We start from the raw sequence: 27,453 nt of genomic DNA, 5'->3' as shown, positions 1-27,453 counted from the left end.
GTCATCTTCTGGCCTGTTTAATAATCCAGGAAAGGCAAGAGTCTAGTACACATGTGATGGTTGTCACCTCTCATGCTCTCCATGTACTTGGACTGCACAAACTGAAAAGTAACCATCAACATTGGACAAGCAGGGGCCAAGGTTATATCCACCAGACCTGTATCTACTCTGACATCCAAGTCAGAGTGAATCTGAATGATTGTATCTGCAAAATGGATATTCACCCAGTGCAGTGGTTTTCAAACCATGTTCCAGGAGCTGGTGAGATTCTTCAGAATCTCATGAGGATTCTCTTCTGAGAAGATCAGTGATGGCAATCAGGCTTCCTTTCAAAGTACTGTTGAAGATGTAATTCCAGCGTTCAAAAGATGAATATGTTCAGCTTTGATGCTTGCATATTTTAAGAATACAGGTTCATTTTATCAGCAAAGCCTGTGTATAGCTTGAAATGTAAAATGAAAGCTTGCGGTTGTATAAAATATGTATTTTCTTTTTAAGCCTGTTGCTTTCCCCAACTCAAACAGAGCTAAATAGAAACAATGTTAAAGACTCTATGGATCAGGGAGTTGATGTGTACATAAATAAATGAATGGATGCAGTTTTCCTGGGGATTATAGCATTTCAAACTACAAGCAGGAAAAAACATGCATGGAATACACTTCTACATCAAAAATTTTATGTCGGCAGAAAGCTACCATGCCATATAGAGGAGTCCACTTAGAGCCTAGAAGCAACAAATTAGAAATAATGAGGTACTTTAATTATCAGTTACCTTATAATAATGACTATGGCATAACTACCTTATATTATGAAGTAAAGTAGAAAAGAACCATTTCCCCTTGCTGTATAACTATCTTAAACTACCTTACTAGTTACAAGGAATGTGTAACCTCATTACTTAGGTGTGGTTTCTATGATTGTCCAGCAGTTTCCCTTATTCTGATGTGGTTTAATGTAATTAAAATGTAATTGCATTATTTATTTCCCAATACTCAGAAAGTGCAGGATAACTTTTTAAAGCAGTTATATTGGGAACTAATTACTTTTTGGGGGGGTCATCTTGGAAGTAGAACTAATAACTCTGAAAGGTTTTTTTTCCCCCAAGCTCTGGGCAAACTTAATCCTGATATGCTAGTATAAAGGCCAACCTCATTGCTGATATGGTAGCTTTCTACAAGGGTCATTCAACAAGTACTTAGCCTCACCACCCGATGGCGCTGCTGTTACAAAAGAGTTTTACCATTGTGCAGTACATTCTTTTAGAAGCCTACTGTCAAAGTTTCAGTCAATTCCCTTTATTTGTTTTGTTTTGATAGCCTTTGGAAGCGAGCATGTCGGTTGGTTTTACAAAAATGGAAAAAGCAGTATCGTTCGATGATTCAATTCTTGTTTTTGGAAGGGAAAACGTGCAGCGAAATCAAAGAGCACTTGGATGCTGTGTACGGTGACTCTTCTCCTTCGATGGCGACCATCAAGAATTGGTTCAACGAGTTTGATCGTGGCCGCACGTCGTTTTTTGATGAGCTACGCCCAGGTGCCCTGAAAACGGCTACTATGGAGGAAAACGTAAAAAAAAATCCACGATCTCGTGTTGGCAGACCGCCGATTGAAGGTTTGCAAGATAGCTGAGACTGTAGGCATCGCAGAAGGAATGGTGCGTCATATTTTACACGAAGAACTGGACATGAGAAAGCTGTCAGCGCGATGGGTGCCGCGTTTGCTCACACTGGACAACAAGTGCAACCGTGAGACCACATCGGCAACGTGTTTGGTGTTGTTTAAGCGCAATCCGGCGGCGTTCTTGCATTGTTTCGTGATCGTCGACGAAACATGGACCCACTGGTACACACCAGAGACCAAGGAACAGTCGAAACAGTGGACTTTACCCAGCGAACATGCTCTGAAGAAGGCGAAGACTGTTCTATTGGCCGGAAAGGTGATGGCCACCGTTTTCTGGGATTGACAAGCTGTGATCCTCATCGATTACCTCAAGAAGGGTAAAACAGTCACGGGGCTCTACAATGCCGACTTATTGGGCCGATTCAACGCTGAATTGAAGAAAAAACCAACCCGTTTGGCGAAGAAAAAAGTGCTGTTCCACCACAACGCGCCTGCTCACACCTCCGCGGTCGCCATGGCCAAATTGGTCAAATTGGGCTACGAATTGCTGCCCCATCCACCGTATTCTCCAGATTTGGCCCCCTGTGACTTCTTTTTGTTTCCAAACCTGAAAAAGTCACTCGCCGGGAAAAGATTTGGGTTGAATGAGGAGGTCATCGCCGCTACGGAGGCCTGTTTTGCAGACCTCGGGAAAACCTATTTTTCAGACGGGTTGAAAAAGTTGGAGCATTGCTGGGCCAAGTGTATCGAGCTAAAAGGAGACTATGTTGAAAAATAAATTGCCACTTTTCCAAAATTTTCGTTTTTCTTTTGTAGGCTAAGTATTTATTGAATGAACCTCATACATGCAGACCATTATTTATGTCACCTCCACTCTTAAATAATAGGAACCCCAGGAGCACAGTACCAAGGACATGTTCTCAAAGGATCACAGAATCAGAAAGCTGGAAGGGGTCCTATAGGCATTGAGTCCAACATCTTGCTCAGTGCAAAATCCCCAGCAGGTAGGTTCCAGCCTTTTTTAGAAGACACCCAGAGAAGAGGACCACCCCATTTTTCTAGGCAATTGATTCCATTGCCAAACCACTCTTACTGCCAAGCGTGTCCTTCTAATGTTCAATCAAAGTCTACTCTCCTGTAACTTACAGCCATTAGACCTAGTCCTGCTCTATGGGACAGCAAAGAACAGGCCTGGCTTTTCCTCTCTGTAACAACCCTTGAGGTATTGCAAGAGTGCAGTCATGTCAGTCTTCTCTTCACCAAGCTAAACAAGCCCAGCTCCTTTGACCTCCCTCAGATGTTTTGTTTTCCATGCCTATCCTCCTTGTTGCCCTCCTCTGAACCCCACACATGCCATGAGGTACATCTATCAGTACTTTCCTGTGCATAGTCAGTAGTAGAGTTGGAGCGAGGGAAGCTTGTGGAATATCCAATAACACAGAAACATGACTGTTAAATATAAATGGCCATTGATTTGTATGACTGCCCAATCCATTCTTGCATGCTATCAGCAACCCTACATCTTTCCATACCTTAAAAATCTTGACTTGGACTTGTCAGATGATTCTGCCAAAGATTGTCTAGCATGAATCCTAGGTTCTTAATTATTTATGCTAACCACGAAATGTAGTTCCCGTCTGATTCTATAATGTAATAAAATATTATCAATGAAGCAGTGTGTATCATTTCACATGAAGAAAATCTAATTTACAGTGGCGCCCTACATAAGCATCAGTGATATTGGGTTACAGAATACAAGATAATCCATCATGCGGAACTTAAAAACACAATCAGGGTTCCTTTAAAGGCCACATTTACTGATACATACTTGAAGTAATATAACAAGGCAGTTATTTAAAATAACTACTTTAGAAGATGGGGCACAGAATTCTACTGAACCACAGTTCTATTTGGAGACATTAAAAGCTTCTTTTCAGTTCTGTAAAACACTTGAAATGTGCTGCAAGATTTCTTTAAAATGGACTAAATTATTGTGGCTGTTTGTTGTAAACCGCAGTGTATAGTTTTTTTGGGGGTATGTCCCTTTCTGGGATGGAGAAGCAATTTTTTAAATTTATATAAATGGGTAATAGAGTTTATTTGTAATGTTTAGATTATTTCAGTCATTACTCAAAAGGAGTTTGACTATAGTAATATTTTGAAAATAGATGGGAAATGTCAGCATGAAATATCTTTTCTTTGGCATGTGGTTTGAGAGGAGGAATTCTGGAATTAGAGCTCCAGGTCAGGCAACTGTATAAAATTGTTCCCATTATATTTGCTGTGTGTCTTTTGGGTTTGACAGCTCAGAATAGTTGCAGAAAAAGTTTGATACTGTGGGCCAGATATCACTCTGGGTGGAGTTCAGAACTTTGGATAGCTTTTTTAAAGTTCAGACTGAAACTTGGAGCAGATTCAACACCCCTCTGACATCAGAACCACCAGGTTCCATTGTTAGAAATCCTTTTGTTTTTGCAAATGGTATGTACAGATCTCCTCCCCTCAAAAACCCTTCAAGCCAATATGTTTCATATTTATAGCAGAAGTGCTATTAAGAGGAAAGGGTATGAGAATAGTTGGGAAGACACACTGGGAAGACTAAGGCAGCCAGAATTTCAAAACAGCAACAGAGGACGGTCCTGTCTGGTACAACATTAGCAGTCACAGAGAAACATCAAACTCTTTGAAGCGATTCTCCTCTTGTAAGGTTTAATGCAGGCATTATATGGTGTTAGTAAATGTGGCTGTTAATATGAATCCTGATTGTGCTTTTAAGTTCCGCATGTTGGACCCTCTTGTATTTTGCCACCCAGTATCACTAATGCTTATTAAAATAGATTTTCTTCATGTGAAATGATACAGCTTTGTGGACTTGTATGCCACACAAACCACAGTTGCTTAGACATGGAGAAGTAAAAGCAGGCAGTGGATGGACCCCCTGTAGCATTTGCTATTTAATTGGGGGCTATTTTACTGTATACTGAATGCAGGGTCAGTGCATGGTGTGGTATGTGTGAGACAACTGGTGTTGTTGGGGAAGACAGCCGATGAGGAGGGAACATTCAGATATGCTATTCCCTCTTTAAGGAAGTGATGTCTCGGAAAAATCAGAACATGATATTGGTTTCCCTAGGTAGTTCCTGGAAGAGAACATAATCTAAATACCATTTACAGTAGTGTATGAGCTATACTGGTTTTTCTTGACATGGTTTGGCACATTTAACAAGAAAAACAACTGGTGCAGACATAACCTAATTTCCACAGAGCTTGTCTTGAATACAAGTAATTGCCATAAATCTCATTTGCCAGTTTCCAGAAGCAGAGCTACCCATACCAATATTCTTTTTCTTATTAACACATGGCCACCCTAATATGGAAATTGGACCTGTTTTGCATCTGTTCTTTATCCATAAAGCTGTTTTAAATATATGTGCATTGTTAGGCTCTGTCCTCATTAATATATGTATATAAGTATGTATTTTCTGTATTAAGAATGGGGAGAGTTTAATAAATGGGCAACACATGGCTTCCAAGGCCATTTTTCACATATTGGGAGGAAGGAATGAAAAAGGATTTAAAAACTCAAAATACTATCCTGTGCCCTCTGGAGTACATAGGAGAAAGCAGTTTTGCATCCCCCCCCCCCCCCCAGCACTATTGGACCATCTTCCCACAACCCTAGAAATCATGGGTATACATTTTGAATGAACATAACATTCTTTTTAAAAAAGTTACATATCCTCCAAGTCACCTAATTTGGTAGGGATGGTCCCAGTTAATCCTTTACCATCCTGCTTTTTCAATTGCTTCTACAGTGTCCCAGTTTCTCTCTCCTTCTCCCACTTTCCCCTTTAATTAAGTTTAAAGTGGAAAGGCAATTTACATTCAATTAAGCAAAGGAGAGGCAGAATCTTGCCCTTCCCAAATCAAGATTTATACAGAGTTAGGAATCACCTAGTTAACCTAAAATAGGAATCTCTTGGAACAGGCACAAACCTTTTCACTGTTCTTGAAATTACTGGGATCTATCATACAGCATAAACTGATGCAGCTCACATGATGCCTCTGTGTAAATTCTTAGTATTTCTGTTTTTATTGAGTACATCAGGGGTACACCTCACCAGTTTTCCAAGATTTCTCAAAAAGGATGCCAAGAGGTTCAGAGAATACATCAGCAATTTTCTTCAGTACTTTGGGTTGCAGTTCATCTGGCCCTGCAGATTTGAACTCATTTAGGTTAGCTACATGATTCCTGACTAACTCACTATCAATACTGATTTGCAGTCCACATGTCTTGCCAAGCTCTCTGCTGCTGCATGGAAGTACACACTTATCTTTTCAGGGGAAAACTGAAGCAAAGTAAATACTGAGTAGTTCTGCCTTTCCATTGTGATCTGATAGCCTTTTTCTGTCTTTAATGAACAGCCGTCCTACAGTCTCTTGGGCATTCTCTTGCCATGAATATACAGTGCGCCCGCGCCATACGCGGGCGCGCCATACGCGGCCTTGAGCATACGTGCTCAAGCCACGGGGCGTGCGCGGGGCGGAAGGGGCGGCGCGTCCCACTCAATGGGGCTCGAGCATAGGCGGAATTCGCCTTACGTGGAGGGATCTGGAACGGATCCCCCGCATAAGGTGAGGACGGACTGTATCTGGGGGGAAATAACCGTTTTGTTGCTCTTTGCTTGCCTAGCCAGTCCTAGCTCATTCTGAGCTTTAGCTTTCCTTATTCTGTTTTAGTATAAAGTATTCCCTATACTATTTCCTTATGCTGTGTTAGCTGCCATGCTATTCTTCTGTACTCTTTCTTGGTGATTTGTCCTTCCATTTTGTATACATAGTCCTTTGCTTTTCCCGTTGTCCTTGAGTTGGCTGTGCAGCCACATTGGCTTTTTCAGATGATCCCCATTTTTCTTCTTCCATGGGATTGTTTGTGACTGTGCTTTTTGCAACTCATTCTTCAAGAGCTCCCATCCTTCCTGGGTGTCTTTTTACTTTAACATGTCTAGCTATGGCATTCTACACAGTAATTCCCTGAACTTGTTAAAAATCAGCTTTCCTGAATTCTAAGATTCTGAATTCTGTGCCTCACTATGGGCACATCCACACCGTAGAAAAAATGCAGTTTGACACCACTTTAACAGCATTGTCTCTGTATTACAGCATCCTGGGATTTTTTAGTTTTGTCAGGCACCAGCACCTCTTTTACTATCCTCTGCACCATCATTCACTTTTGGTATCTTCCTGTCCTGGTGTAGTCCCCTTTTCTTCACCTGCAGAATTGTCAAGAATGTCACTTGTACCTCAAACCCTTTCAGCTTCCTGCCCAAAAGCTTCATAGCCAGAGGTGATTTTTTTCAAAGGTGCTCTTGGCTGTGTCATTACTACCCACAAGAATAAGGAGAAAGGGGAATTGATCTGTGTTCCTTATTAGTTTTGGCAAGTACTGTTCCAAGAAGATAGCACACTTCCCATTTCATCTTGACAGGCTGGTACACAGATGCCACTATACCCCTGAGCAATGAATCCCCAGCCACCAGCAGCTTTCTTTTCTTCTTCTTATGGTTGGTGGTTTGACTCCTTCCCCAGCATGTGGCATCTCTTGTTGCTGATTTCCTCATTGAACATCTTCACTGCTGCTATCCTCCTCAAGATTTAAGACTTCATTGCTTAGTTGGATAGGTCCTCAGTCCATTCTGTATATTGCTGCTGACAAAGACTATCCTCCAGGGTGTTTCCTCGCTGTTAAAGGGCTCTTCATTTTCCTTGGCAGTTTCTTCCTGTTGGTTTTGTATTATCAATTCTCCCTTCTATCCAGGAAGTCTTCCTGTTCTCCGATGCATTGAAGAGACACAAAACATCGCTGTAGTGCACTTCCAAGAGAGCAACCAATTTGCACTTGCTGCAGGTGTAGTCGGTCATGTTTTCTGGCAAGGAGACAAACATTGCACATTGCAGCAGACAATTATGGATCTTTCTGTCTCCATCTCTGCAATTATTTCTCACCTCTTGCTTCCTTCTCTGCAGAATTGTATTGCTTCTCAGTTTTTCCCATATCCCTTGAAACTTTCTTCCCAGGCAGCTCTGCCATTCCCATGAAGTTTAGCAGTATCAGTCCAATTGTTCCAGGGCTAACCCAGCATTGCCTCTGGTCTAGGCAGCAATCTGTGCTTCCCAACAAAGGAGTAAAAGGATGGCAAAGCACTCCAATTAACTGGAAAATCACAGGGTCCCACTTTTCCCTCTGGTTCCAAAATGGTGTTCATGCTGTCTGTCAATTATCACTATACAATTAAAATTCTGTTATTCCACTTTAACTGCCATGGCTGCATTCTGTGGAATCATAGGGTTTGTAGTTTGGTGAAGCACCTGAGTGCTGGGGCTGAAAAATTTAAACATCCCTTCCTGAACGGCAAACTCCACAATTCCATAGGATGGAGCCATACCCGTTAACGTATAATAATAGCATTATAAATGTATAATGTGAGTGGGCCCCAGGTGTGAGGGTGTAACCTCATCATATTTATAAGGTTATGCCACAGTTATACCACTTGGCGAGTGGGAGGGGGAACATCTCTCATTTCCTGTGGGAAAGTGTCAGATTCAGCTTGTGAATAGGCTTTGTCAATTTCATTTTTACTATGGAAAGCGAGAAAATGAATTTGACAAGCTCATTCACAGCCCTTTGAGAACAGTGCATCTGCATGAAAACTGGATAGATAGATCATATGTATAACTAATGCATTATTGCAATTTTAGTTTCACAGAGAAACATATTAAAACTTATGACAGACACATCTCGTCACAATTTTCCTGTGTGATGGTCTTTCTGTTGTTGTATTTTCAACACATTTGTGGGTTTTGACCCCTTTTATGCTTGCTGGACAATTCTGGGAGGGACAGAATTGTGGGACAGGTTGCAGTTGACTGTCCCAGATTGAGAGAGCCAGCAACCATGGGTTACAACAATCCTGTGAGGTAGGTTACAATGAGAGATGGTTAATTGTCCAAGATCTTTGTTGTTACTGAGTGGAGCTCTGTATTCCAGTGAATCTATTAGTCCCACATTTTTGCCACTGGAAAAGGTTATCCAAGACTGCTGAATAGCACTTACCGTCAGGAAGTTCTTCCTAATATTAAGGTGGAATCTCTTTTTCCTGTAGTTTGCATCCATTGCTCTGTGTCCTAGTCCCTGGAGTAGCAGAAAACAAGCTTGCTCCATCCTCAATATGGCATCCCTTCAAATATTTAAACAGGGCTATCATATCACCCCTTAACCTTCTTGTCTCCTAAACATACCCAGCTCCCTAAGTCACTCCTCATAGAACTTGCTCCACTTATACTGTGGTGCCAATGGCACAGTCTATGACTGTATTCACCTCCTGGTAATGCCACCGTTGTACTATACCACAGTTCTAAACAGCACATTTGTAAATTAGTTTTGGTTGTCAGAAATTCCCAACTGGATGCTAGCCATTAATTTTCTGTAAAGTGGACTTCTGTGGGGAAAGAGGAAAACCACATTATAGATGGAATGAATCAACAAAGGAAACTATGGCCCTGAGTTTCTGAGACCTGAACAGGGCTGTTGATGACCAGAGCTCCTGGAGGTTTCTCATTCATACTTACCATCAATCAAAGATGATTAAATGGCAGATAGCAACAATGTCGTATTGCAGAACCCACACACAAATAGTCTTATAAGCAAGCATTCTGTGATACTGACACAAGTGACCTACAAGTAGTCAGTGGCACTGACACCTGAACTGTTTCATATAATTTGCCCAAATTTTAGCTACTTGCCATGTACAGATTTCTTGTTTTTAAAAACCAAATACAACTGGAACAAAAAATGCTCCCAACAAACCTATTGGTTTTTACCTCTGTAATTCAGTTTTACTCTTACAAAAAATGCCACATGTCATTTTCCCACAAATCATTAGGCAAAAAAAAGCAGATGTGACATGTTTTGGTTATCAGTCAGAGAAAGTTGGGGTGAGGGGAGACATTTTCACTCTTATGGGAGTCAAGAAATAGGAGAAATGTACATCAAACCCTAAGGGTCCCTAACTACAGATTTAGCACTAATCTTCAATACATGAAATTCTCATTTAAGACAAAAAGTACTCATTACTCATCTACATTACTCACAAACAAAGGTTTTGTTTTTTCCTAAATCCTGGCACATGAGAGAGAAACTGTTGGCTGCATCCCACCTGAAGGAAAGTACAGGAAAGATATTGGGATATCTAATCTTCCCTGCCATATGACAATATATTTTTAAAAAATGTCCATCTCTATTCAAAGGGAAATGGAGAAAGTATGAGGAAGTAATGTACTATTATGCAGCATGCATAAAATTATGAGAACCAAATGCCTCTTAAAATTTATGTTGCCTGTAATTTATATAAAATATGGGCCAGTTCCAAGAATTAAAGCTATTTGGGGAGATGTCTGTCTTATTTCTTTTTAATGTCAAAACTATCAAAGCTTGTTATAATGTCAGAAGCGTATTTCCTGGAACAAATCAAATGTCTTTGTCATGGGTAATTTGGGTATCCTGGACAATATAAATCCATTTACTCTGAGTGGAGATTGAAAGTTCAAATGTGTGTTTGTGTGTGGTTGTAATATTATCAAATTATGACCTTGCAGCCGCTTCCCTGGTTAGGCCCCCCTTACTGTAAGGCTTCATGGGAAAGCTGAAGGACAATGTTGATGGGATGGAAAGTTTCTTTATTGTTTTAGTTACTTAATATATTTCCTATTGCATATTTTAAGTTCTCTAAACAGCATACAATAAAAGTGTGTGTGTGTAACACACACACACATCCTGCTGCATATTGTAAGATCGCTGGCAAGCTTATGGTACAATCAGTTGAACAATTTAAAATGTAGGACCGTATAATTTTAAATCAAAATAATTGAAACATTCTAAAAATGTATTAAACGACTGCATAGTTTAAAAAGTCACAGTTAAAACAGTATACAGACCAGTATGTTTATGCACTGGGTGAAGTCGTTGAGCCCCAAGGCTTTTATTGAAAGCCAAGTTTTAACATGGCACCACAGTGAGAGTAGCATAGATGCCTATTGGGCCCCCAAAGGGAGAACATTCCATTGTGGAGGAAGTCCTCTCCCATGTCCTCACACAATGAATTGCTGCTGGGCTGCACAGGGGGCCCTTCCAGCTGATCTAGGAAAACTTACTTTTTGGACTGAAAATCCCAGATTCCCTATGCCAGCAATTTGGGGAGTAGTAGTCCAAACCAGTCATTTCCCCCAAGCTCTGGGACTCCTCTATGAGCTATGGGAGTCTTTCCCGGGCTCCACTGTGCAAAGTTTGGAAAGATGGGAGGAGAAGAACCTTCCCACCCCTTCTTACCCAATTACTAGTGGTAGAATTCAAAGATATAACCATGTTAGTCTGTGGAATCAGTATGCAGAGAGATCTTGTAGCACTTTTGAGACTAACCTTTGAGACTAACTGAAAGACTAATGCTGCCAGTTGCTTTCTTTCAGTTAGTCTCAAAAGGTGCTAGAAGAGCTCTAAGTTAAATGTTCCTTCTCCCTGAGTAGATGAGAAATAATTGTCCCTCATAGCCTCTTGATTTGGGAACAGCCCTTTAGCTGAGATTTCTGCTTTAATTTTCAAACAGAAACCATGTTCCCCACCTCCCTCTCCCTCAGAGGGAGGAAGATCTATGCTCTATGATATCTCTCTCTCTCTCTCTCTCTCTCTCTCTCTCTCTCTCTGTGTGTGTGTGTGTGTGTGTGTGTGTGTGTGTGTGTGTGTTTGAGTTTGAATGAGAAGCTATAAGCAACTATGGTAGATATTTAATGGAAAACACTTAAGGAAATAACTAGGAGCTGTTCTCAGGAGTACCTCTATACTGTAGAAATAATATAGTTTTGGACCAGAAACCTCAGAACTTAGGATGGTCCTAAACTAGCAACCCTAGAAGTATTAGTAGTATTCACCCTATTTATATTCAGCCTATCAACCTCGTACTGGGACTTATAGATGTAAACTTATAGATGATCCAAAACGCTGCAGCCAGATTGGTCACAGGAACATCAAGATCTGACCATATTATTCCAATATTAAGATCTCTTCATTGGCTGCCAATCAGCTTCTGGGCGCAATACAAAGTGTTAGTTATTACATTTAAAGCCCTACATGGCTTGGACCTGAGTTACTTAAGGGAATGCCTCTCCCTTCACAATCCACCCCACACTCTTAGAACATCAGGGAAGAAACTATTGGAACTTAAGGAAACTAGACTAACTACAACTTCCCATAAAGCATTTACAGCCACAGCCCCTAAATTATGGAACAATTTACTGGAAGAGATCCGTCTCATTACCACCTTAAAAGCCTTTCAAATGGCACTTAAGATGGATCTCTTCCGGCCGACCTATTCACCTGAACTTTTTAGATGATTTTATGGAACATTCCCTGCACTCTGAATTGATAGCATGGAGAATTGACGATGGCGGGAAATAGAAATAAAAATTATTATTGTTGTTGTTGTTGTTAAACAGATATCTGTGGACACTCCTCAAGTCCATGAATACTGCAGCCCTCTCTTGCTATTATGTCCCACTATTTGCTGACATTAGACCCAAAGCTGCCTTTTGCAGGCAAAGCATGCGCTTTCCAGCTGAGCTGTTTAGTAACCTCTCCTGACTCTCCAGCGTAGTTTTGTTCTTTGTTTCATACTATATTTTCAACATCTCACATAATGAGAAGAGATTTGAAAGAAAGAGAAGAAAGACATTCTTGAATATCTGTCACCATGTATTTACTTTCAGGTAGTATAAATTGAAGACAGCTCTTTTAAAATCCTTTTATAACTCTGCAAAGATTTGAAATGTCTACAATAGAACAGCATTAACGTGTGTGTGTGTGTATTTCATTTTAGCCATAGGCTAACTCATCCAAACAGCTGCTGAAATTAAATTAGGATCTCTACTTGCTTTTGGATCCGTTCCATTTTTTCTCTGGTCGAAACATACACGCCCACTTGCACTGAGTTGAAACCTGAACAGAAAGCAAATTTCATTTTCCCCTGCTTCCTTTTTATAAGCCTGATGCAGGAAACAGGTGCATGAGGCTGGGGCAGAGATTTAACATTATTCTGAGCACCTTTAGATGTATAAATCCACATTTTCAATTACTGAAGATCATAAATAATGTTCCTTTTAAATCTCAGTGTTTTCAGGCTGCTGTGTCTATTTCATATACTCTCAAGAATTTTAGAATAAATTAATCGGAAGTGTTTTATGATGCAGAGATGTTGTTTGTAAAATGAATGCAAATTTCTGGCAGTAACAGAGAAATCTAAAGAATAGATTGGTTGCTGTTGATACTAGGAATCAGTGGCTTAAATCTAATCACTAGTCCTAAATAGAGTAGCCTCACTGAATCAATAGAACTTACATAATTGTTGATTTGCCAAGTTGTCATTGATTCATCTTCTCTCCCTGGGATTAAGAACTGGATTTCGGCTCCAGTATTCAGTCAGAGATGAAGTAAGCAATGTGGCTAATATTTGAAGTTACAGGACGTTAAATTATCCATTGGATTCTGTGTTTGCTTTTTACTTTTTTTAATGTTTTGGCAGTTTTAATGTTTTGCCCAGAACAGAGTTGCCAGATTCCAGTCCCTCATATCCAGACATCTAATTTGCATGGTATGAAAATTGTTATAATTATGCATATTATTAACTTGCAGATTCAACACATTAATCATTGCATTTTTTCTATAATTTTGTTTCAACCTCAGTACCAAGCTAAGAGCTCTTTCCCCCCAGTTGGAGTGAAGAGAGGGAAATTCCTAAGCAGTTCCAAAGACTAAAAAGACTCTCTTTGGAATTGAAATTATACCATGCTGCCTAGCCTTAGCCACAAACACAATCATCACACAGCACAAGGCTGTCTCTTATTGCCTTCTTTCCTTTCCCACCTTCTGGGCCTGTCAGTGGAAGGAGGAAGGAAATGAAAGAATAAGGTGGCAATACTATGCCTATGCAGTAGCAACTGGAGCTTGCATTGCAGGATGAGGCTCCTGCCAGTGCAAGTCTTTTGCATGATTTCCTCCTTCATCACCACTGCCACATTTTAACCTACCCATCAGCTTGCAACAAAGGAGTAACCTGGGATTTACTTCTTCAACTGACCTGGCCAGCCAGAATGTTTTTAGTCCCTTCAATCTGGGTTTTTCCTGGTTTTCTGGGACAAATGGCAACCCTAGCCCAAAAGAAATAGACCAAAGCATCAATGTTTTTACAACAAAGAATGTTGTGAGACAGAGATGGGCACAGTACAACACTCTTCATGTTGTTGAACTAGAATTCCCATCATTCTTCGCCACTGGCTATACTGGCTTGTGCAAATGTGAGTTGTAGTCAGGCAGCATCCAGAGAGCTGTATTTTGCCCATCCCTTCTTTAGTACCTTTAAACATTAGCAATTTAATGGCATATAACAGTGTTTCCCAAATTTGTGGGTCACCAATTGTTGCTGGCCATGCTGGTGGAACCTTCTGGAATGTGAACTCCTAGCAAAATCTGGGGAATGGATAGAAAGGGTGACTTTCATATACCCTCCAACATTTCACAGGTGAAAACTGAGACAGTATAGCAAAGTCACATCAAAGCATGGCTAAGATGGCAAAAGGTATTTAATGAAGAAGAACATATAAGCTGGAAAAGGCTGCATCAGTTGGCTTTTGCCTGAATCTACAGGGAAGGGCATGTTTCTACCCCTCCTCTACTCTCCACCCTTCTGAGTTAACTGAGTGCAAACTAACTCAGTTTGCAACAACTGAAGTAAACTGAGGATAAAAGACAAAAGTGGGAGGAGGAGAAACAAACTGGGACATTTTACAAGCACCTGAAAATGTGGAATGACAGAGGATTAATGGAGACCGTCCCTGCCAAAGTGAGTCAATTTTACAGTATGCTTTCAGTAGTGCTTTGCTTTCTACAGTAATGGTCTCCCTGCCTCCAGGCAACAACAGCTAGTATTCAGTACAAGGAAACAGACTCACAAAAATTATCAGATTCACAGACATCTTGACGCCTCTTCTTTTCTTTTTAACTTCTTTTGTCTTGGTCCTTATTTTCCTAATTATCAGATAGAAATTCTTTTGGCTTATTTTTCTGTTGTTCCCCAGAGATACAAAACTATAGCAGAAGAGCACTACTTTTATTTTATTTTATTGTTAGATTTTCTTTCCAATAGCTTTACACTTCTGGGGGGTGGGCAGTATGTTTTAAACTGACTTTCTAACTGACGTGTTTTAATTGTCTTTCTAACTTTCTAACTAACCTGTTACAGTTGTGTTTCAGTTTATTTGTTTTAAACTTTTAGATGGTATGTATTTCATTTTGCTTTGCATATCACTGTTGCTAGCCATGCTGAGTATCAGCAGAAACTGGGGAAAAACAAATCTTTATTTTCTTTTCCTTCCTTCCTTCCTTCCTTTACAATTTCATTTCATTTTTAGCAATGCAGTCTGAAAGTTGCTTTTCCAGGCTCTGACACTAGGCAAAAAAGCTTGTAATTTTAATTGAATAATAAATAATTAAATAAATACATGTTGTTGTTTTTAAAGGGGGGAGTTGCTCTGATTGTAGTTATATCTTCTCATTCATTTCTGTACTGTGCTTTGATACTGTTAGAAATTATTGAGAATTTGTATTAAGCTGCTAAGGCAGCCTGCAGAAATAAATATAACTTTCTGATCAAAGAGTAAGGAGAGAGGGTAGACTGGCTTCCTTCAGGGACCACTAGCTGATTTTTGTTGGGCAACTACTGCTGGTAAAGAGGTTTCAAGAATGTGGAATAGATACAGTGATATTTATAAAACAAAGGTTTACCAACAGTATTTTTCCCTGAGATCTTAGCATTCAAATATTGTAGAGACAGAACATGAATCCATTGGCATGGAAGCACTGAATCAACGGTCTGTTTTACAATTCTACCTCTGCTCTGTAGTTTATGTGGGAGCTGTCCTGGTGCTGAAATTTTGTTGTGAATAGGACCCAGAGCAACTATAGACGAGGCAGATATAAAATTTTGAGAGTGGGTTCTCCATCCCCATGGAAATGGATTCTGCAGCTCCACTGCATAGTCGTCTTCTTGTATAAAGGTTTTCTGGAATGCCCTTTCCATTTTCCCTGGATATTTTATTCTTAACATCTTTCAGTGCTTCCAGTTCTGCTGTATTAATATTTTTGCTTTCAGGTAAATAAATATAGTGTCAATATTTTTATCTGCTTGCATTATTTATTTACTTTTTTTACACTGTGATTTTTTTGTGGTTTAGCTTTTTACTTTAAAAATAGTTTAAAAGAGTTGTTGCAGGAACTTTTACTGGGAGATGTAAGGAAGAGAACGTAGGTCTCTCCCCAAGTCTTTCTCCTCACTTACTCCAGCAATAGAGAATTTATGGCTCTCCAGATGTTGGTGGACAGCAACTGCCCTCATCCTGTGCCATTTGCTATGCATGGGCTGATGGGAGGTGCAGTCTAGCAACATCTGGAGTGTTGCACCTTCCTTACTCCCGACCTCCTACCTGATACTTTCCATTAAACTGGATGTGCCAGTGGTCCACTAAGGACTTTCAATTGTTGCTGTTGTTGTTCAATGTTTTAATGAAATTATTGTTTGTATTTTAACTTTTTATTATTAAATTTTAGCTTATCTTGTTTTTTTGCTTTTGTGAGATGCCTTGGACCCCATGATGGAAGAAGGGAGCCATATTAAATAAATAAATAAATAAATAAATAAATAAATAAAGGGTTTTGAAGAGTTTTGCAAGAGGAGACATTGGCTTTTATCTAGAAGTGATAAAGGTCTTGCTGGAGAATCTTCTCTTCTGTGCAACTATTAATGGTATAGGAAGATTTTCAGCCAGTAGGTCTCCTTATAGAGGACGAATGGCCATATTCCCATCAACAGAGCTTGAAAAAGTTGCTTTTTAGATACAGCTTCTAGATCTCACAGCCAGCATGGCCATTGGCCATGTGCTCTTAACACTAATTAAAGGCAGACTTTCCCCAAAATGTTGCTTCCAATATTATTGGTAAGGGTGCTTCTATCATATGATTATGTGCATAACCATGTTGGCCGTGTTGGCTGGAAGATTGTAGGATTATAGTCTCAAAAAGTCATTTTTCTAGGCTTTCTGCCCATTAGCGCATGAATTATCACAATGCTACTTAATGTTCTGTATTATGCTGTTAAGACTTCTATGTTGTTCACAGTTACAAAATCATTCTCTCCCACATTTCTGTGTAGATATTTATCTTTGAGAACAACATCTACTACTGTGCCCATGTGGGGAAGCAAGCCATCCGTGTGGTCTCCACTGGAAAAGACAAAGTTATTTTCAATGGACTCAGCGACTGGCTGTATGAAGGTAGGATGGAGCATTTAAAAGTGCTGCCAGATCCAGAATAATTCTGAAGAGCTTGCCCTGTTGTCAGTTCACACACGCACACATGCATACATATGCACAGGGGATATTTAACAAGATACAGTTGGCCCTCCATATCCACAGATTCTTTATCCATGGAATCAAACATCCATGGCTTGAAAATATTTTAAAATATATATAAATCCCAAAAAACAACCCTTGATTTTGCAATTTTATATAAGGAATACCATTTGTTTGTGGTCCAAAACACACTGCAGAAATAATCCAGTTTGAGAGCACTTTAACTGCCCTGGTGTAATGCTAGGGGATTCTGGGAACTGTATTTTTGTGAGACATTTAGCCTTCTCTGGCAGAGAGCTCTGATGCTACAATAAACTACCATTCCCAGGATTACCTAGCACTGAGCCAGAGCAGTTAAAGTGGTCTCAAACTGAATATTTCTGCAGTGTGTTTTGGACCCAGGAAACACTTTTGTAACTAGAGAACAAGAGTGGGCAGAGAAGAAAGTCCCAGTTCAACTGGTGCTGATTGCTGAAGAACACTATTGGATCTCAACCCTTTGTTCACTTTATCACCATGCCCACAAATTTTGCATTTCTAGGGCTAGTTATACAGTCTGGCTATAAAGATCCTTCCTGAGCACGGGTTCACTCCATGCATCTGAGGAAGTAGACCAAGTCTACAAAGGCTTATGCTACATTTTTTTGCTCAGTCTTGAAGGTGCTAATGTCACCAACCTAGGCGTTGTTCTTTAAATCCAGAGAAGTGAGTAAATACAGAATTATAGGACTTTCAATGAGACACATAAGAGACTAGATCTAGGTTTTAAAACCTTGTAACATTTATTCTAACAAATTACATTTATTCTAACACTAGTAATATTTATTCTAATGAATTACATTTATTCTAATGTTTATAATATCTATTCTAACATTAATAAAATTTATTCTAACAAATTACATATCAAGAGACCTCATCCATACACACATTCATACAATACTCACACACACGATTCTTCTTAGAGATTGATCAGTTCTCTGAAAGCGCAATGGGTGTCAGTTACAGCTAATCTTGGCACACTAGCACCATAGTTCTGAAGATTCCTTTATACTTTTCAATATGTGCATAATTTTTCTTGATAATTGACGTGTTGTTCCTATTCCGTTCTTGTTCTGGTACTCCTTACATTATTAGGTTGTGTTGTGCACATTCCATTTTTGTTTTGGTACATTCGGTTTCATGTTCTTGCATTATGTTGTCTTTTTCTTTTCAATTTGCTTACTCACATTACTTTTCAACTCAGCAGGTTCAGCTTTTCTTGCTTCCGTGTGTCAGATCCTTCATTTTATTCTCCATCTTTTAATTATGTCACATTCACACATAACACTACAAGATCCCTTTGCATACTAATTTCCACCTAGTTTCCTGTTATGGAGGTGACCATTCCTGAAAGAAAAAATAACCTTGGCATAGCGGATACATTGTTAATAGATCTTCCAAATGTGTTTTGAAGACCATTGTGATAAATCACATGTATTTTTTCCTTCCTTTTGGGGTTTTTGCAAGTGTTAAAATATTAGCAGCCATGGTTTTCAAAGAATATGTTAAGAGTTGAAAAGTCATTCTAAGAAAATCTTGCTTTTTCCACAAAATCTCCAGCAGGGAAGGCTACTGTTGCTGACGAAAACTTATTTTCCTATCAAAAAGATTTTGACATTTATGTGGGAAAGTGTATGAAAAATTCATAATGATGTGACCTTTCTCTAGTAAGCTTCCACATACTGTAATTGGACAGCATGACTGATGAAGTACTACAGGACGCCAGAGCTGAATGCTAATTTTTAGCAATCACTATTTAATAACAAATTTGTTTTCATTTAGCTCCACAGTGCCCAAGCATCTCTCTCATCACACACAACATACACACATTCATGGCCTCAGGGACTGGTAACACAAAATTGTATAATCTGAAATGATGACACCAAAGCCTGCAAGCATTGGGAATAGCGGATGAAAAGAGAAGAGAATGGAAAAAGGATGAACTATTATCAATTCTGCCAGATTTAGATCTTGCCCTTTCTCCCAGAGAGTTCAAGCAAGTGTGCATAGGGGTAGACTGTTTTATCCCCACTTAGGTTAGGTTGTGATCAGGGTTCTGACCATTACATCACACTTACTCTACCAATCTGTCCTTTCCTATTCACATAATCATCAAATGCTAGAATTAGAAGGGATCTCGAAGGTCATACAGTCTAATCCACCGTTCAATGCAGGATCTACAATGCAAGAGGTAATTATACTGACTGGGTGTCCAACCTCTGCTTAAATCCCTGCAACAACTAGGTGGTGGCTCTAGTTCAGTGAACTGGAGAATCCACTCCAGATTTTAATTTGGAAATTTTGGCGCCTTACAGACGGAACTAAGCGGCGCTGTCGTTGCGCCAGGAATACGCACTTCCGGACGCGCCTTGCCCCTCGTGCATATTCCGTACGGCAAGATGGTGGCGCCCTATACAGACAGGCGCGGCCATCTTGACGTAACGGATGCACAGCGTCCGGACGTCTAAACCCAGAAGAGCCGTTGCGAGTGCGCGCTTTGGCACTTGCGGCTGCTCTTCCAGGTTGCCGGAAGGAGTGCGATTTCTGCACTCCTTTTTTGCAGCACCGAGGAGTCGCGCGGTTTGGCTGCTGCAGCTCCTCCGTGCTGCAACCGGCAGCGGCCCAAGACCGCCCCTTTTGGGCTGTCTGTAACGGGCCTAAGAGAGCTCTTGAAAGTGTTTGAACTTATTTTGGGCCTGTGGTTCAGATGCTTAAATAGTTCCTTTGGTGATTGGGTTTATACATGGATTAATGACTCCCCTAACACCAGACTTCATGGCACAGATCTGTGAAACCTCTTCCACCCTGAGGTTTCCATTCATTTCAGACAGATTTTCAGGGGCTACATTCCAATGGTGATTGAAAAAATAGGCTAAAGTGGGCAAACAGAAATATTTGAGCTTAAAGCTCTTATGGTCTGTAACTTAGACCCGGTACACATGGGCAGAAAGCAGTGTGAAAATGTCTTGTGGAGCTTCCCTGTTTTCCCAACAGAGCATCTCAGTGTGTTGAGACACCTTTTCTTATTTAGGATGTTTGTTTGTTTTTTAAAGTGAGTATCCTTTAAATTTCAGTATGGGCATCCATTGCCCATTTCCTCCTTCAGACTCCTAAATAGTTGGAAGCAAGCTTGGGTGAAATCATATTTTATATTCTAATGTTTGTTAACTTTGTTTGCTTTATCAGAAAGTTTCCTTAGTGGGTGACAAACTTCCCTCTCAAACTGTCCTGTTCATTGCAAAGTGCTGACAGAGAGGAATTAGCATGGTGATGTGTTTAGAGGGCAGAGGCTAAGAGAACAATGTTGCTGATGCTTTGCTGACACCTCTTTGAATTCCATTACTGGAATGCTGAAGATGTTCTCTTTGACTTTGACTTCTGAGCCAGTCCTTTATGAGAAAAAGAATGAAATCATGGCACCCTGAGATTTTATATTAGTGCTACAAAGAATATGAAAAAATATTTGAAAAATGGTTCTAAAATGCAGGAAATACAAGAAAAATTTGGAATATAGTTACTATATTTATAAATAATGTATGGGGTGACTTAGGCTGCATCCGTACCACAGAAATAATTCAGTTTGATACCACTTTAAAGGCCATGGATCAATGCTATGGAATTCTAGGAAGTGTAGTTTTGTGAGACATTTAGCTTCTCTGTCAGAGAGATCTGGTGCCACAACAAACTACATTTCCCAGAATTCCACAGCATTGAGCCATGTCAGTTAAAGTGGTGTCAGCCTGGATTATTTCTGCAGTCAGATGGAGCCTAAATGGTGGGAAGTGGTAAATTCTGAGTAGATGCCAGATGTTTATTAGCTATGTAGTGTCGTAACATTTTGCATTGACATCATTGGCTGAGATCACTTACTAATGGAATATGGTACCAATATGAAGCAATGAAAATGGGAAACAAAGAGATTACTGCAAGTTCAGGCTGGGGACACTTACCAATCAGCACATTTCACAGCTAGCTTTTAAATTTAATCTGCATGAAGAGGATATGTTAACATCACATAGATATCAATAGACAATGTAAGGGGCGGTACAGACAAGAAGAAAGGGGTGGCCAGCGAATCATTGCTGTAGCAACTGCATGGCTGTGGCAATGATCCGGCTCAAAAAGGAGCTCCTTTTTGCGCTGTCATAAGGGCTGCTAGAGCTGTTTGGGCACTCTGGCCCCCTTATGTCATGAGGCTGTGCCCCGTGGAGTTGGGGCTTCAGCCTTATAATGTAATGGCACTAATATTAGGGCTCGGCAAATGTGGAAGCTGAGCCACACCAAGCCCTTATATCGCTGCCTCCACGCCACTTCACACCGGAATGTACCAGCCCTAAAATAGGTATTTGTAGGATAGCATAGCAAAAGCAAAAATAGCATTTGTATCTCTGTACAGCTTATCAGTGAACTCAGCACTCTCTAAGTGGTTTACAATCTATAAGCCCCCAACAAGCTGGGTATTCATTTTATCAACCTACAAAAGGATGGAAGTCTGAGTCAACCTTGGAGCCTAGGGATCAAACTCACAATCTTGTGGCTGCAGTACTGGCATTTGACCACTGTGCTACCAGGGCTCCTTAATGGATGAAGAAAGGTGACACGTTGGCATCATAGGACTGTGATGTTGTGTAAAATATATCCAGGGTGCAATTTCACTATAGAAATAAAGCAGTTTGATACCACTTTAAGCATTGAAGCTTCAGTTGATGGAATTCTAGGATTTGTAGTTTTACCAGGTCTTCAGCCTTCTCTGCCACTCTAGTGCCTCACTAAATGACAAAACCCAGGATTATGCAGGATGAAGTCACAGCAGTGGTATCAAGTTGCATTATTTCTACAGTATAGGTGCACCTTTATATATTTATTTATGTATTTACACACTTCTGTCCTGCCCTTTATCACAGGATCCTTTAGGTTTCCACAGATGTCAGAAAAGCTACTTTTGTGGACTACATCTCCCAGACTCCTTTCGGCCAGCATAGCCAATGACCATAATTACTGGGGGATTCTGGTAGTTGTAGTCCCCAAAAGGAACTTTTTTTCAAGATCTGGCTTATTTTTATTCCAAAATTCTACCAATCCAATGTTTGCCCTCTTGATCTGTCAGTTGCCATGAATTTGCATTCCTGTATTTTGTGCTTGTTTATGTTTCTATCACTTTAGCAAGTGTCTGCAGTGGGGTGGTTTGTGAAAGTTCAGCTTCTTTCCATCTGTGCCAGCACTACAGACACCCTATAGCAAGTGAGTATGAGAGCCAGTGTGGTATAGTGGTTTGAGCATTGAACTATGTCTCTGGAGGCCAGGGTTCAAGTCCTGGCTCAGCCACATAAACCCACTGGGTGACCTTGGGCAAGTCACACACACTCAGCCTTAGAGCATGGCAAGGGCAAACCACCTCTGAAGAAAGTTGCCAAGAAAACCCCATGACAGGTTCACCTTATGGTCACCATAAGTCGGAAATGACTTGAAGGCACACAACAACAGCAAATGCTGAGATGAAGCATACAGGAGCAGCCATACAGGGAGGGCTCTGTCTGTTTCATCATCCAGTTCCTTGGTGTTTGTGGTGTGGTGTGTGAACAAAGTAATTGCAACCACCAGCATAGTCATTGCTGTGGTTGGTAATCTGCTTTATTATCTTTTCCCTCAAATGTGATGCAATTTGAAGATTATTATATGAAGCTGCCATTCCCCCCACCCCCACCCCCAAGGCTAGCAGTAAATATTATGCTTGCAAAGATGCCAACTTTTCTTTCTTTTTTTGATCAGATTTATTTTTCATGGATGGATTAGGGTTTTCAGGTTATGATTTTAGCAACCCCACTTTGGTGACACAGTAAGCCAGGAAGGAGAAGACAAACCTCAAACAGGAGGAAGTTGATTTTTCCCTGATCATTTCTTGGCATATGAGTACTTTTGTTACCATAAAGAAAACAAATTCTACTATTAATCAGGCACCCCACCTACCTGCCTGCTACTTCCATTTCTTTTTTTAAACCCAAAAGCGGATTTAAAGCCATTTTATGTTTAAAATGCAAGAATTTATCTGCATCCAGGCTAAGCTTCAAACCATCCCACTCACTCAATAAATCTAACAGAGGGTAAACTTTCTCCAAGGTATTATGCTGAACTGTTGACTCTTGATGATACAGAGGCCCAAAATATATTCAAATCAATCAGCACTGATGTTGTAGCATAATCTACTTAGTGAATTTAGCTGGAAGGTTGCAGGCTGGGAAATAGATTGGTCATAACATGAAAGGCTAGATTAAGCATGGTTTTTGAAGCTCAAAGAAACATTAGCATTGCATTTGCAGAGTCTGATCTAACTTTTCTGCTTTCATAGCAGCATCCTTTGCATTTTTAGTGCAAACAAAGAAGTAACTACAACAGAAGAGAGAGCAAAGGTCTCAAATCACCTGTGGTGGAGTTGATTCCAGAATTTTGTTTCTTTAGAACAACACTGGAAAGCCCTTAACATCACTGTTGCCTGTTCTTATCTCGCTGCTGCCAACCTTCTTTGGAAGAGCTGGGATCCAGCTGCAAACCATCCAACCTAGTTTGAAGAGCTCATGCCCAAGAACTTGAATTGTATATAAAAGTATATCCAGCTTTATTAATAAAAGGATAGTCCAGCAGCAAATTTGGAAAAGTCACTATTTTGGACTACAACTCTCAGAATCCACCAAAACTGGAATTTGTGGTCCAAGACCTAAATTCTGTTGGCAGTCCCAACTAGAGCAGGTGGATTAGATTAGTGAGATTTACTGAAATGTTGACTCACATACAGTGATGGATTCAATGAGTCCAATCTAACTGAGTCAAATCTGTTATCCAAAACCAATAGTATTCAGGCCCCCAAAATAACTTTCCTGAGCTCTGGTACTTCAGACTCCCAACAGACACCCAACCTGACTGACATTTTCATATATGAGGGAAAGAATTAAATGATACTCCTTTACATGCTGTGTAAAAAACTTGAGAAGAGATGGAAATAATTGTTGATATTCTGCATCAATTACTTCATTACATATGCACAACTAAGTAATGTTTTCTGACCAGGCTGTCCTTCAAGCCTACATTAATAGCCATGAGCCACACTGGGTGAAGGATATCTGTTCAGATGCCACTCAGGGTACAAGAAAGGTAAGTGAGTAAGGCTTTGACAATTAATCCTTGTTTGATGGCTATTGCAGTGGGCTGGGGAGCTTTTACATAGTCTTACAATAAGGCTATGTAGTCTTATTGACTATGGAGCAGTTACAGATCCATAATTCTAGGCCATGAATCCATAACTGCAATTCATAATGCCAGCCAATATTTGTTGGTGTTTTTTTTTTTTTTCTGCTAAGGAAAAAAAAGGATTCACAACATTCAGGAAATTGGCCCAAAAATGCTTGTGAATCCTAGTTCTACTGCCTGTTTCTAAACAACCATTGTTGCCTAAGTGTTGGCAGGATGCAGGGTTGCTATGTGCTCTTTATTATAAAGAATGCCCTTTATATGAGGGTTGGAAAGTTTGCCCCCTTTAGGACTGGCAGGAGTCCCTTATTATAAGGGATGTCCCCTGTTTGAGGGTTGGAAACCTTTATGTTTTCTAAAGACTAAACAAAATGCTAAATGTATTGATGAAATGTGTGCCTCATGCAATTTATGAATGTGGACAATATGTTAATTGTAGAGAAATACATGACTAACTTAACTGAAATCAGTATTTTCATTTAGTATTTCGGTAGAACACAAACATGTTAAGCTACTTCCTGACTGTTAACCTTACTCCTCATGAATTTTTATTATCTCTTACTGTTGTTTTGAATACTAGCAACAGGTTATTTTCCTAGTTTCCCCCATCCTCTCCTTTGAGTGAGGCACATCATGCTAAGACCTCTTCTTTGGAGACCATTGTTCTATTAAGTGTCACTTTTACTACATTTTATATATATATACACACACACACACACACACACACACACACACTTCAAGCTGTTAAAGAGTTGATAATTCTTCGTTTCTTGAGACCATGCAAGCGCCCCAGTGAAAGTAGGAACTTGCCTGAAAAAAAGAGCTGACAGTTAAAACAGTCAGAGATTGATTTTAACTGCTTTTTAGGTGACATGTTGCTTGGTAAAAATTAATAGAGCTATTGAAAGAGAAGCTAAGGTTTACTTCCAGAATGTGGCCCCAAAATACAAAGATTTAATGTTGGCAATAGCAGCAGCATTTTAAAAGGCACAATGAAAATATCGTGTTTTAAAATATGTGGCACAACAGCTATTTTTCTATGTGCAATGAAGCAGCACCAGAAAATACAGCTGGTTATGGTTTTGTATGTAAATCCATGCTTGTTCTGTTCTTTTGTACAAAAATGAGGAACTGCAAAAAAAATTCCTCCTCCCTCGTGGCATGGTAAGATATTTTCTACCAGTTTTTGAGAACCATTATCATAGAAATGGCATAAACTGCAAATTGTGTAGCTAATCTATGGCAGCCACTGCCTCACTGCATGAAGTTTTACAAATGAGAAACCTCTTATGGATAGTTTGCATATTTTTAATCATTCTTTTTGAGTGTAACCAAGATGTAAATGGTCTGGAAATGAAGAGATCTGTCACACTGCAGAAATAAAACAGTTTGATACCACTATAAATTGGCATGGCTCCATCCTAAGGAATCCTGCAATTTGTAGTTTTGTAAGGTAGTCAACCTGGTCTGTCAGAGAGCTCTGGTGCCTCACCAAACTACAAATCCCAGGATTCTGTATGATAAGAGTCATAACAGTTACAGTGGGATCAAACAGCTTTGTTTTTGCGGTGTGGATACAACCTTAGTTCTCTGAGAAATGTTTGAGGAAACTGTGTTTGTTTAGCCTGGAGAAGCAAATCCTGATAGGTGATACTATCTTCCTGGATTGGAATACATTGTTGTTGATGATGATGACTGATGTCAAGTCATCTTCAGTTTATGGCATCCTTATAAATGAGAGACCTCTAAGACCCCTTCCCATCCACAGGGCCTGCAAACCCAGGGCTTCGGCTTCCTTGATTGAATCAATCCATCTGTAATGTGATTTTCCTCTTTTCTGACTGCCTCCCACTCTCCTTTTTAAATCTCCATACAAATATGAGACCAACCACATTTGGAGTATTGAGGTGTATGAAAAACTTTCAGCCAAGGTTAAAGCAATAGATGGATCTGACAAATATGACCTGTTTATAGTTGTTGTGTGCCTTCCAGTCATTTCTGACCTCTAGCAACACCTAAGGCAAAGCTATCCTGGATTTTTCTTGACAAGATTTGTTCAGAGCAGGTTTGCCCTTGCCTTCCCCTGAGGTTGAGAAAGTATGTCTTGCCCAAGGTCACCTAGTGGGTTTCCATGGCTGAGTAAAGGATTTGAACCTTGGTCTCCAGAGTCATAGTCCAATGCTCAAACCACTATATCACATCGTCTCTTTGATGATATTATAGCTACATTTAAATATCTTTGTGGCTGTCATGTAGATAATGGAACAGTTTGTTTTCTGCTGCTCCAGAGGGAAGGAGCTAAAGCAATGGGATCAAATAACAAGGACATGCAGCCTAGGCATTGGGAAGGACCTCCTGATGGTAAGAACTATTCAACAATGGAATAGGCTATCCTAGAAGGCAGGGGACTCTCTTCGTCGTAGGTTTTTATGGCCTCTTCTTGGGGATGCTTTAGCAGTGAACTCCTGTATGGCAAGAGTTTGGATTATAAGGCCTTTACAATATCTTCCAACTTTATGCTTATATAAATCCAATACAGAGCATTTTGTGCTTTGATTTGCAGATGGGAACAGGACAGCAATTTTACAGAGACAATTTGAGCAAAATTCAGAAATCGTTACCACCACCACCTCAAAAAAAGTCCTTTTTGTCTTATTCTTATATTGGAAGTGAGAAATCTTGTGGAAGTTAACAAATTGTTAATAGGCTGCCTCATTACGAATGAACCATGTAGTGAGATTTCTTCACATCTCTAATATTAGGCAGCATAAAGAGCTATAGAAGTATCCATCCATTAACTGTCTCTTGCAGAATTAGTGTACAGATTAAGTCTCCCTCATTCAAAATGCTTGGGACCTGACATATTTTGGATTTTTTTTAATCAGATTTTGGAATATTTGCATATACATAGTGAAATACCTTGGAGATGAGTCACAAGTCTAAATTGTTAATATGTAACCTTTCTACTTTATACGGCTTTAAGTTAAAGCATATCTCACCAAGTCTATTGACTCTAAATAAAGATTGATTGATTCACTGACAAAT

The 27,453-nt window shown here is 39.9% G+C and overlaps 1 protein-coding gene across 5 annotated transcripts in view; it reads left to right on the top strand.

Annotated features, from left to right (window-relative positions):
• Positions 1–27,453, top strand: part of DPP6 (dipeptidyl peptidase like 6) — a 622,884-nt gene that overhangs the window by 503,631 nt on the left and 91,800 nt on the right. For all 5 annotated transcript variants that reach the window (XM_089533588.1, XM_089533589.1, XM_089533587.1 and 2 more), the window contains exon 8: positions 16,929–17,049. In XM_089533588.1, coding sequence (XP_089389714.1) covers positions 16,929–17,049 — 121 coding nt within the window. The remainder of the gene's footprint in view (positions 1–16,928; positions 17,050–27,453) is intronic.

This window comes from Sceloporus occidentalis, unplaced genomic scaffold (genome assembly GCF_023333645.1).
Source record: "Sceloporus occidentalis isolate IW3139 unplaced genomic scaffold, rSceOcc1.0.p SCAF_7, whole genome shotgun sequence".
NCBI lineage: Eukaryota > Metazoa > Chordata > Lepidosauria > Squamata > Phrynosomatidae > Sceloporus > Sceloporus occidentalis.
The sequence above is the reverse complement of the archived record's forward strand: the minus strand, read 5'-3'. Positions and strand labels throughout refer to the sequence as shown.